Source organism: Lepidothrix coronata, unplaced genomic scaffold, assembly GCF_001604755.1.
Source record: "Lepidothrix coronata isolate B3197 unplaced genomic scaffold, Lepidothrix_coronata-1.0 Scaffold33, whole genome shotgun sequence".
Taxonomy (NCBI): domain Eukaryota; kingdom Metazoa; phylum Chordata; class Aves; order Passeriformes; family Pipridae; genus Lepidothrix; species Lepidothrix coronata.
The window spans coordinates 5000864-5013942 of record NW_016690213.1 but is presented as its reverse complement, the minus strand read 5'-3'; the positions used below and the strand labels follow the sequence as shown (position 1 = coordinate 5013942).

Sequence of the window (13079 nt, the reverse complement as noted above, 5' to 3'; positions counted from 1 at the left end):
TCCACACATACATGAAATGATCAAATTAAGAGAGCAGGAATCAGGAGCTTTTTTTCTTTCCAACCAAAGAGCAGGAAATGTTCCTTTTGGCAGTTTCCTCCTTGCCAATAGATGCTGTCATGGAAGAGTGTTACATGAGAAGAAAAGTAGTTGGAACAAAATGGATTTCTTTAGGGTTGCTAAGGTGACAAACACAACAAATTCAACAAATATGTTTTTAAAAAGTTTGAATTTAGCAACACCCAGGTCATTTTAATGTACGAAAACAAAGAAAGAGACTTCATTAAGGCTGTCCCATGTTGATGGAACCTGTTACATGACCTGTTGAAATCTAGAAGCTTAGAAACTTGGTATATTTGAAGAACATTGCAGTAGGTAAAATACTCACATGCTGGCAGACACAGAGAAAGAGGCCATTAATGTAAGAGCAGAATCAGACAAATTCAGTGCTCTGTCATTGAAACCTCATCCACTATTACACTGGACGTCATTTAGTTTTTCAAAAGACTTTTTTTCTGAATAGGTTTAGTTCTGGAAGCTTGTAAATTCATTACATTTGTAAGGAACACTAAAATCTTGGAGAAGATTACAACCTATCTGTTAATCTTTAAAGAGTAGGAATTGTCCCTTCTGTTCACATGGTCATTGATTCTTGATGTGGATTATAAAGTTGACTATAGAATGAATAAAGACTATGTCATACACTATTACAAGTCAAATCAAAGGATGCATTGCCACAAGCATTTCTCTTACTGACTTGATGTTACATGTACTTGCTTACACTCTTATGTAAAAATAAAATAGAATTGTATATCCACTGTTTACTATGTATCTATTATTACATTATAACACATAATATGACAAACTACCAAATATAAGTTTGGCTTATATTACTGTATTTTTAAACAATAATGAAGAGTTGGCAGAGAGCTAGATAAGTGCTCATTTACTGCATTTTGTATAAATCTAAATAAACAAGTGTATGGCAGGTTGTCCTAATCTAACTTCTCTTGGCTGATACTGGATTGTTCCTTTTTGCACCATACACATTTTGGAATATTTTCCAAGCGTAGACTAAAATGTCTGGAACGCTCACAAACTGACTCTCATACTGATAATTTCTGCTCCATGTGCAAGGAAAATCCTGACATAAGAAGACGACACATTGAGAAGGCTCTATTCTGAATTACCTTTATATGGAAAAAATCTTTTAACTTTGCACTGAACACTGCAAAGTTGCAAGACTGGACACTGTTCAAATGACACATTATAGCAAAGAACATGCTTTCTCCAGATTAAACTGCTGTTGCAGTAAGTCACTTACATACATCACTTTATTCACTTCCCTGCAAGATCTGATCAATGTAAAAGAAGTCACTGAATGACACTTCACACACCAGTGTTGAATTCTTCCCTACAAAAGAGTACATTTTTTTTCTTTTTTTTTTGTTTTGTTTTGGTTTTTTTTTCTCCCTTTTTTTCTCCCCATAACCATTATGTAACTAAGGTTTTCAGTTGTAGGAAAAGTGAATCAAGGTTACAGTAATATTTCAGACTTTACATCAGCTTTTTAGTTTCTTCAAGGCATTGAGAAGGGATCATATAACTCTGTTACTGTCTTCATCACACATCGTTACTAAATCTGAAGGACTGATCAATCCATTAGACAGTCATTTGAATACTCATTTTATAAAACTTTATACTGTTATAACAAAACTAAAAAAGCCTCAAGAATGTGGAATTAAAAATCAAATCAAGCATTTATTATAACGAGCCTTGTTTTCATATAGTATTTCACATTATTTTGTAATTTAATTATTTTATTTATGCAAATAAGGCCCCAAATGCTACTGCACTCAAGAAGGTAAACACTTTACATTTTTACTCCTTAAAATGCAACATTTTATGATGTCTAGATATGTTTATTAATTAGTGATTATTAACACCCAGTACACAACATCATGTCTTGTAAAAACACAATCTTTCTTCACAGCGTGAGGCTGAAATCTATTATTCACTGATTCCATATGCTGAAATACACTCAAATGATCACAAATGACCTTAAGCATTAGATAAATGTAAATGAGGACAGTGTAGAAAATGTGCTTTTGATTGATATCTAAAAGACCAGGTTTGAAGTCTTGACAAGGGATGAAATCTGAAATCTCATACTAAGTGGAAATCTACAAAATCTAAGCTTCTGGATGGACGTACCACACAGCCTCTCCTCAGCAGTGTCTGAGGAGTTCTGCTCACAAAAGGTGTTCAACACATGGAACCTGAAAGACCTGGGGCCTGTGTGGCCTTTGTCTACTTGGCAGGCTCCTATTAGGATGCAGAGATGTATCTCTAAGTTATATGTCCATACACCCTAATGAAGGCAGAATTTTTCTAGCCCTAAGTGCTCACTTAAAAGAACTTCTCTACACAGATTGGCTCCATAAGCATACGGTTAAATGACATGAATGATAGCCATTCAAACTGTATGGGTTTAACCCTCTATGTTAGTAAGCTTATTCTGCATTAACAGTTTGCTTTTCTCAGCCCTTTTTCAGCTTTACTTTTGTCACTTTTATAAGAACTGAGAGCCATTCTGGAATGTGAGCCATCAAAAAGAAATATTTAGACATACAAGTACTTCACAATTTACTTTTAAAATACTGCAAGAAATGAACACACTTCAATTTTTCAGCTACTTCCAGTCCCTACTGTACCTGGAGATACCTCAGTGAAGCAGACAGTTAAACAGTTCAGTGCTACCACCTATTACAGGATGGGTATGAAAGGCTCTGGAGAAAATCTTAAACCAAAATCTTTACACCTCTACAATGCTCACCCTCCAGAGTGTGCCATCAGGGCTAACTCAGAGACAAAACAAGAGGTGCACTATGAAAAAAATGCTGGGTGCAGCCTGCACCTTAAGTCATAGTCAATAAGAGAAGGGCCCCAACACACTGTGCCCGGTTCCCATGCTCCCTATCTGTCCTTGCAGTGACAAAACAATATGGATTGCACAGACAGGATGACGAAAAAACTTCCCATGGATGCTCCAACAACATCTACCTGAGGGCAAATGGGATTTGTTGCAACCCTGAATTCTCAGAGCTATATAAAATGAAACCTGCCAGTGATTTAGGTAAATTCACTCCAAGCCTGACATTCAGTACAATGGGGAGTGGTGACTCTGAAGAAGACATATTTCACCCATGCACTGAACCATGGGTTGAAGAGACATAGTCTACATTAACAGAAGATAAAGAGAGGTTATGTCATCAAGATAATCATGCTGTATTTCCTATGTTAAAAAGCAATTAACTTTTTTTTAATACTTCTAAATTTCTGTCTTGCACCACTTACCTACTTATACTATACATACATCTGTGTAAGCATCAGTAACATAGGTCACACTTTCACACTTTTGCATACATTTCACATCTACATTAAAAACAGAATTACATGCAAGAATCAGTAAAAGAGTTTAACAGAATCTTCAGAAGAAATTTTAGTAGAATCTTACCGGCTTGACACTTTCTGAGCCTTAAATACTCCAGCATTTTGGTTTCTTGTGATGATCTCATTTACATCTGCAGTATAATTGTTAAGAATTACCTACAAAACTAGAGCAAAAATAAAAATAATAAACCCCATTCTTTTCCACTGATAATACCTGCATAATGTCTCTCATCTGTTTGGTCTTCTTTAGTCTGTGCTAACTTCTCTAGCACATCAGCCATATATCTATGCAGCAATTTGCTCTCCATTGCCTACCTCTATTTACTGTTTCATTTAAGGAATTTCTAGCCCTGTAGCTATAGAGGGAACTGAAAAAAGACTTTCCATACCTTACATATATTTAAAGGCAACTATTTACAAATATAAGAATTAAAACCATGTTAACTGAATTTTTTTAGCATGGTTACTAAATGTCCAGTTTAGTTTGTGCTGCTTTTGACTGTATCACTATATCCCAGTGCTGAGATTTTGGAGGCTTATGGGTTTTGAGTACCTGCCCTGCCACAAGACATGCATCTTTGTTCCTGGCTCTGTCTGGGTGACTCCAACACACAACAGGATCATTTTAACCTATAGGCAAAGGAGTTTCTAGTCCATTTGCTTTCTTGAGAATGTTTTGGAACCACCATAAAGGGGGACAAAGCAATAAATGCCTTTTCTTCCCCTTAGGTGCCACAACACTGCCTCAGCCTCATGTCTCAGCTTCTTGTAGTTTACAAGATCAGGTCACAAATTTGGGGACCCATTCAGGCAGGTGAAAGCAAAGGCTATCAAAGAAAAGTTTCCAGGGAAGCTGAGCCCAACCATCTGTTGCTAGAAAGATAACCTTCATAATCAATCATTTGTGGTTAGTGAGAAGCCATTGGAAGGAAAAGTATATCAAGTGAGTGAAAACTATGACAATACTAATTGCCACTCAAGGTGAATCCATATGTATTTGAATGATTCAGTCTCAAATATAAAAAATTATCTTAGATGCTTTTGGTAAGGTTGCCAATGATCCCTCTTTTTTATTTAAGGTACAGGAAATCTGACACTAATTAGGAAGGTGTTTCTAGGTCCACAAAACATGTCAAATTTTTTGAAAGTGCTCTTATAAGAAAACTGAACACTAGTGTCAGCCTAATTTGAAATATCAATGATATATCTTTTTATTTGCTTTGCTGAAAACACATAATTGACCTTCCTAACAGAGTTGGTCATTTAAGAAAAGTTATTTGAGGAAAGCCTCTATCCAATCAATGGAATTTTCTAAAGCAAAAAACTAGAAATCAAATGACAGAAAACTGGTTTAAACAAATCTCTGTAGTTTGGATGTGCCTTTTAAATCTTTTCCACAATATGTAATGAGAAGTAGTAAATGAATGGTCTATACCTGTGAAGCAATAGGAAGGTATAAGTAACTCCATGAGCAAAGCATGCTGGTTTTAAGTAGATGCAGAAATAACAGTGTTGATAAATTAATACACTGCACTTAAATTATATAACTGAGCAAAACTCTTAATAATGGTTATAAACATGGTAACACTGGCTTTTTTAAATAATTTATGAGTCCATGTCTTCAGGCATTCAGGCTGAACATGACCCTTCTAACCTAAATTTCCCAGGACTGTTGAAAGATCCATACACTTTATTTTAATGGCCATTATAGTGCACTGCAACAATGTTTTGTATTATTGATGCTTTCAGACAGTAGTTCAAGTCACTAGTGCATGGTGTGAAACAGAGCTAAGGCAGAAGGTACACAGCCTCTCTGAAATAGGAGAGAATTTTTACTAAAATGAACCTCATCCTTGGATCTGGACATGTCAAACTGAATAAAGATGCTTCCAGTGTTCTGAGGAAATAGAATTTGATGTTGATGACTGACTTATGTCACAGATATTACCTGAGTTGAGAAATTTGTATCTGAACGCATATCACCCAAAATTACAAATGGGGATGAATCTGATAACTTTGCTCTATTATTCACTTGATATGTCTATCTTTTTATTTTTAATACTTTCCTTATTTAAATCATCCTGAAAGAACTTGGATAAAACACACTAAACAAACAATAAAGTTTGGAACAAGGCTGCAAAAGGAGTAACATCTGTCTTTATTTTATTGATTTTGCTATATAAATGATCTATTTGATCAATTAAAACCTCCTCATGATAAGGAAAACCAGGGAGTTAGAGTGAAGTCTTTTAAAGGGATTAGCAACTCAAATCATAATATCTTTTTAAAAACCTCCATAAACATAATACATAAGATCATGGATCAATATAAAATATAGCAATATATTTCACAGTGACAGGGTGAAAATGACAACAATTATTTGAAATTCACTAATTTGTAAATTGTTCTAACTTCTAACATTTCAATAATATATCCTAATACAGATATTGAAAACATACATAGTGAATACTTCACGTGGCAGTACGAAATGGAGATCAATAGGAAGCATGTCAAAAATTAAAAGAAAAATCAAATCCTAAAAAGCTTGAGATTTTGCAAAGCAAAGCTGTTAGTTATGCTCACTGAATAGCGATAGCAATAACAAAAACAACAATAATTGTGATGATGTTGATAATACAAAGGCAGATTCTCAGATGCAATGCACTATTGCCAGGTCGATTTTCAATTACATTTCACTGATGTATTCATTTGTTTCTTAATGTGCTCATCTTGCCCATTAAGAATAATTAGCAGGCTTGCTTGGTGATTTCCTGGCTTCTGACAGGGATTTTTTTTCTTTTTTGTTGACAACCACTTTTACTTTTTGGAAAGTAATTTTTGAATATTATAGTATGACTGGCATGTAATTTAAGCTTCCTAAGAAATTTAAAGGGGAGATATAAACAGTAATTTTAAAACAAGATTATTTTAATCTATAATACCTACATAAAAAGCATAATACTAGGCATTAACTATTCTTGAAGAGCAGAATCTAGGAAAGAAAACAGTATTTTACCCCACATTACCTTAATTGGGTATGCTAAACAATTAAAAAGTACCATCAGCAATAATAAAAATTAGCAGAAATAGGTCATTTGTAGTCAGTGGCACTTGGGCTCAAATGCTATTTCCAATTACACCTAAAATTCTTACCGATTTCAGTGAGTCTGGTGTGGCTGAAACAGATCTAAATTTAGTCTAAACTTCTGTTACAGCTAGTCACTATACAAAAGAGTGCAAAAGAAAATTACCATAAGACAGATCATAAAATTACTACTGAAATCCATAAACCACATAAAATGCAACATAAATTTTATTACGTGCACTTTTAAGAATACATTCCACATACATGGTAAAGTTCTTAGCCTGCTGCACTTTGGCACCCTGCTAATATTAAGCCCATTGTAAAATCCAACACAATAAAAGCACTTTGAATGCTGAGCCTTCTGAGCACCAAATGTTAAAAAAGAAAAATAAATTCCTGTTAGAGCCGTTCACCAATGGCTTCCCTGTTAGGGATTCACTGAGTGAATACAGATGAAGACTTCTTGTAGGACTTTTGGAAACAGAAGATATTTCTAAAACATATTGTCAAAAACTAAGGTGTGATAATTAGATTACTTCAACAGTATCTTTTTCATGAATAAAAGCATTTTTATTTAATTCCAAAGACTGAGTGAATACTTTTGGCACTTGCTAATTTTCCTTACTATAAAAGACTTCTACATTTCAAAAAAGTTCAGGTATTTTTATGGAATCTGCTATGCAAGATATTTGCTGACTTGATGATTACTGAGTCCACCTGAAGCTTTCTGTGAGTAAAATGACCTTTTGTTAAACACCTATGCTTCTATGCAACACTAGTTTGTTTTGTTAGGTTAGTTTTGAAACAATTCTTTGCTGCCACATTTTTTATCTTCATAATGACATGGAAGAAAGATTGGAAAGGGTGGTGCTGATTAAAATACACAGAATAATGAATACTTCCTCCTTAAGACACAAGTCTAACAAGCTAGAATTTAACAAAGTAAGGATCCCTGAAACACAGCTGAGAACTTGCCTTTTCAAGAAAAAGGAGACTTTTAGCAGGCTTACTTCAAGTTTTAACAGATATGATCTGGGACTGGCTGTTTATAACATGAAATTGTTCAAGTGTTGTAAGCAATTATAGTTAAGTCAGTTACCTCTGAGAACGTGTTTTTAAAAGGTAGTAGCCAATATTATTGCACTGCAAATGTCTCCTGTTTTAACAGGCATCAGCAACTGCAATTTATTTAAGCCATGGATTAGTTCAACTTTTTTTTTCATTAAGTACTCATTATGTTAGCTCTCAAATACATACAAAACTCAAATCTAAATAATTCTGAAGCTGCAGTGGCCAAAACCTGAAAAATTAGCCTGCCTTAAAAATGTAAATGGAAAGATTATCGAGGAACAAAAGCAAATAGATATCTTCCTTTTTTCCCTCTCAATTTCTAAGGGTTATTAGTATTCACTGTATATATCTGTTCTTGTTCTGTGCTGATATTTAATGTGGCCACAAATTATGCTCACTCATTCTATCTCTTAGCCCAAGTCCAGTTCAATTTTCTGAACTGTATGTTCATATTAGAAGGGCATGATAGCAATTTAATCTATTATAAAAAAATACAATAAAATACTTTCTACAAGGGACAGAGGAGTTTTGCAATCTTACATCAACAGAAATAAAGATAAATTGATAATTGATTAAGCAAACTAAATGGGTAATTTGTAGGCAGTTTTAACTTAGCAACAATGAAACATTTCAATATACACTGGGAAAACTATGACAATATACAAGTGTTGGGTATGTTTTAAGAGGCTAGTATTTGAAAGCAGGAAAAAAATCTAGCTCCTCTGCAAAAAGGATACGTGAAGGGGAGCTAATGATTTGATTCACTACTATACCTCCTGTAACGTGCAGCATACATGCGAGTCTTTCAGCACTCAACCATGAGACACATATTTACTACTGTACTTGCTCTATACCAACACCTGCATTTTTAATTAAAGGCAAAAATGTGACATTTATTATGGGGGAAGCTGTAGCTCTGTTCAAGATATTCTACATCTATTTTTTAATTACTTATGGGGGACTTTTCTTAATATACCCCATGCTGTCTGTCTTTATATCGATTGTTACTCAGCCAGTAAAAAGGAACGAGCACAACAAACCAGTTTTCTATCTGAATAAGGATACTTTTGATGGCCTTTTCATTTCCATCAGTTAACAGAACTTCTTTGACATCTGCAGAAATAGCAACCTGAAAAAAAGAGCACAGCAAACAATGAGCAAATATGCTTGTCTGTGTGGAAGTGAAGACAGGAGTGACAAGCCTTCAGTATCATGCTTCCTCACCTATTTCTCTGTAACAATCTTCAATCTTTTTTCATTTTATGTCTGCATTATTTTAATCATTCAATCAAATCAGTCAATACTTTTATCATTCCATTTGCGGGAGCCTCTATCTTGCTATCATTCTGTTCCGTAATTGCATTGTGACAGCCGATGATGGTATTCTGAGAGGCTTTCATTTGCGGGCTTCTGTTTATCTAGTAGAGCCATCATACAAGGCTGTCACTCTGCCTTTCAGCTTGCTTCTGTCTGACTGCCTGATGCCCTTCATATAACTTTGCATTGCAGGCAGATGGCTTTGTAAGGGTAATTTTTTTGTGAGCTTTGACATGCTCGCACATTGGGCTGTAACCTCGACACATTGTATAAGAGCGACAGGTTTGTCAAATGCCAATCAGTGTAACAATATGCTTTTATTTGTAGAGACATAAAAACTTGTCTAATGCACTGCACTGCTACATAATATCTCCTGAATACATGACTCAGAACCCAGAGAATGGTGAACGACTCTCCTGAATGGCCAATCTAATTCAAAAGAATCTAATTACCGAGAGCTCTGGATCATGTTTGTTGGTGTAATAATGCAGGCAAAACATTAGCAGCTATATCATGGTGCTCCAACTGTGATTCGCCAGGCTATTCCTGTATCTTAGCAAATGGGACTATAATCTGAAAAAAAAAAAGCTTCGGCTATGGCAATGAAAGACAGACCGTACGTGGCCTGGAATGTCACAACAAAAGATATTGACTACACCGAGGTAAAATGTTTCTGCTCATCGAGGCAACCATAAAATCAATATGATACGAAAGCAAGTCAATCTAGAAGGTCTCTCAAGACTCTGCAGCTTGACCGCAGCTGAGGCTGTTGACAGTTCTCTGACCCAGCAGTTGGAGGCACTGGAACATTTTTCCTTTTGTTTCTTCCTCTGAATGGGATTGGAATTGAGAAAAGACCTACCATGAGCCCAGCCAAGCATGTCATGCCACCCCCCAGCTCACACACAGCAAGGTCCCTGAAAGAGAGAAAGGAAATGGTAGAACCCATACAAATTAGATGAAAATGGTCAGAGAGACATATATGTTACAAGAACAAATTGCCATCTGCAGTAAGAACTGAGCTACCAGGAAGTTGTAGAGACATGACTAGGCTACCTCATGTCGTTTTGCGTTTTAAAAATAATTATGAAATAGAAAAGTCACAAAGCAGGCAAATCAGTGGGGGTTCCCTCATTAGTGCTCAGTGCAACATTACCACCGCTGAGCTGAAAAATCTGAGAAGGTTCCCTTTTTTCCCTTGTCAATGGCTCTGTCTTTTAGAACTAAACTAGCTAGAGTAGCGAAAGATAATTGTTAGGAAAGGATAACAATGTTAATCCACATTCATTCTTGCAAAAACAGCTAGAGAAGTAAATGGGGAAATTAATATTATTTATATATCTCTCCATATAGTTATGCCTAAAAGCCTTTTTATATTAAAAAGAGAAGTTTTAAAGAAAGCTGTATGCCACAAAACAATTACACATGAAGAAATCCGATCCTTCAATTAGCACTTAAAACTGCAAGTGACCTACAAACAATACTGTTATGAACAACGATGGGAACAGCAAACGGTTAAGCCACAGAAAACCAAACGAAGTTGGTGTCAAGAGCCTAAACTGAGCCCGATCAAAGGGGTGAATACATGGTCTAAAAGGCTGCTTTTAACTTAGACCATACTGTGCTGTTATTAAGACGTGCATGTGAAATATAATTTGGCGCAGAGAGTGTGCCGGATGGGAGCTTGCAGGGGGAGCCATAAAGAATGTCCTCCAGAGCCATGGCCTGCCCCAAGAGGGGAGGAGGGAGCGATGCTGACCCCACACCGAAACTGTGTGAAGCAGCGTCTGGGGCAAGGCAGAGCCTCAGTTTAGGAACACACTGCTTTATAGCAAAACCTGTGGCAATTTATAGCTGGCAGAAACATTCACATTAAGACATTTCTGACAGGCATAAAATGGAATTTTATCAGCTAAATGGTTTGGTTGGGACTTTTTTAGTGCACTTCTTCTTCTCCCTCAAAATATTGACATCCAAAAATCTATTTTTATCTGGAAGTATCACCTCACTACTCACTTGACACTGATATTTAGGAAGAGCATCTAGGATGCCACATCAGTATACAGATGCTGATATTTTGTTCACTGAGGCGAGCAGACTAGGCTGTATGACTGTGTACTAATGCTCGCTGTCTGGATGGGATAGATTTATTTTTCTCAGACCCCAAATTTTATTTGAAAAAAGTCTAGTTGTCCTATTTAATCAAAACGAGACAAAAGACGGACATAGGTTGGAGGAACAAGCTGTACATAAACCCAGTGAGAATGTAAAAACAGATGTGGGAAATTTGCAGTTTGTGGTTTAAATAGAATGATTATAAGTTTTTCTCACGTAAGTTTTTATTTTCATAAACCAAGTGTGTTATATATTAAAAGTATATACATATGGTTTCATATATTAGACTTATAAGGCACTTAATTCTTTATAAGAGTCATGCTTACTGAAATGAACATAGAAAGTATCTAGTGTGAGGTTTCTAGTGCATTTTGAACCAAATTTCTATGTACATTAGCATATACATGCACACAAATACACATAAATATTTATGCATACAAATAATTTATTTTAGTGCAAAGTTCCCTTATTAGTAAATTTTAAAAGTCGTATCTGTCTCTCAGGCAATATTTAGTGACATTTATTAGTGAGAATTAAAATAAGAAACTCTACTCTGAGAGTACTGTCAAGAGGGCATAATCCTGAGAAATCTGGACGTGAAACTTCCCATTTACTCCTTGGCAGTTTGACTGATTACTGTCTCCGAGTGTCCTGGCTTGCATATCCAAGCTAGGAAAACACCCTTTGCATAAGCAGCACAGGGAGGTTTGCTGTGAGGAGCCTCGGAGAGCAAACAGAGCACAGGAGACACTGCGTGGGGTTGGACAGCAAAGTGCTACAGGGACGCCACTATGGCAGCAGAAGTCACAGAGTGCAATGCCCAACAGAACTGAGAGGAAGGAGCAGCAGCTCCTAGATGTATTAGCTGCCTCCTCTAATGGGCCGGGTTTCATTCAGCTGATAGAGCAGGAATGAGAACCAGGGCACACTTTGGTGCCAGGTCTTTGATTTCAGATAGGAGTCTAAGCAAGTTGATATGCTTGCTGATTTGGTACAAGGGGCAGGGACTTACAGCTTGGTCTTTCTTATTTTATCAATACCATATGTACACAAACTGAGGGACTTTGTACACTCCAAGCCGGTTTACTTGTATTAGCCTTACACCCTCACTCAGAACACAATTTATGCCTCCAAATGTATTGCTATAATGGCTTTCATTGCACCCCATTCATCCTCTGGAAAATGAACTTCAAGGATTTCCAAGTGCAAATCTCAGTATACCCAAGGGGAAAGAAAGAGGATGCAGGATGGATTTTATTTTCAGAAGTTCCTATTGGAGCCCTGATGGCTGTCTTCTAAAAGTTTAGAAAATGTGAAAAAAAAACCCCAAACCCAAATAGAAGTGCAGGATGTTTCAAAACTATTTCACAACACTCCATTACTATATGCGGTGCTAATTCCTCCACTACTACATGCAGTGCTTATTATGTATTTTCTCAGGTAATATTTTGCTTGCTTTTGCAACAGATGTCAGTTTAAAGAATATCTTATTTTTCCTGACCTTCACAATCAGTACTGATCGATTGGAGCTTCACTTTTGTTTCCCAAAAATCAAAGTGAAATAAAACGCCTTGAGTGGAAATCAAAAGTCTTTGACATATAGCAGAAAGCTTGCTGTGCAATATTAGTACCCAAAGGCAGCTCAGAATTCTTTGTTAAGAGCAACATGCTTTCACCTTGAACATTTTAAATTTAATCTGAAGACTTAAATCATAGCAATCTTCACCATGCAGATACAATAAAACTAACAGATTGGAAAATATCTTTTTATGTTTAACTCTGTACCTGAATATTTCATTATGCTTTAGGCAGTAGTAAGCCAGCACTTCTTCAGATGGCCAGAGACCTATAAAACAAAGATATTTGCTTTCTTAGAACAGAATTTTTTTTGTCTAAAATAATATTTGAATGCATATTACCATTTGCAGACTTCTACCCACTGTTTCATTTTCTAAATCTGCCATAAAAGCATGGAATAAAGAAAAAAAGAGAAGACCTATGATTTAAGCATTAGATTTGAATATTTCATAGATTTCAT

At 35.9% G+C, this 13079-nt stretch overlaps 1 protein-coding gene across 1 annotated transcript in view; it reads right to left on the bottom strand.

Annotated features, from left to right (window-relative positions):
• CAMKMT (calmodulin-lysine N-methyltransferase) overlaps positions 1–13079 on the bottom strand; it is a 217507-nt gene that overhangs the window by 33986 nt on the left and 170442 nt on the right. The window contains exons 4-7 of the mRNA XM_017811780.1: positions 12827–12887; positions 9789–9843; positions 8675–8738; positions 3518–3584 (exon numbers count right to left, since the gene is read on the bottom strand). Of these exons, the coding sequence (XP_017667269.1) occupies positions 3518–3584; positions 8675–8738; positions 9789–9843; positions 12827–12887 (247 nt within the window). The remainder of the gene's footprint in view (positions 1–3517; positions 3585–8674; positions 8739–9788; positions 9844–12826; positions 12888–13079) is intronic.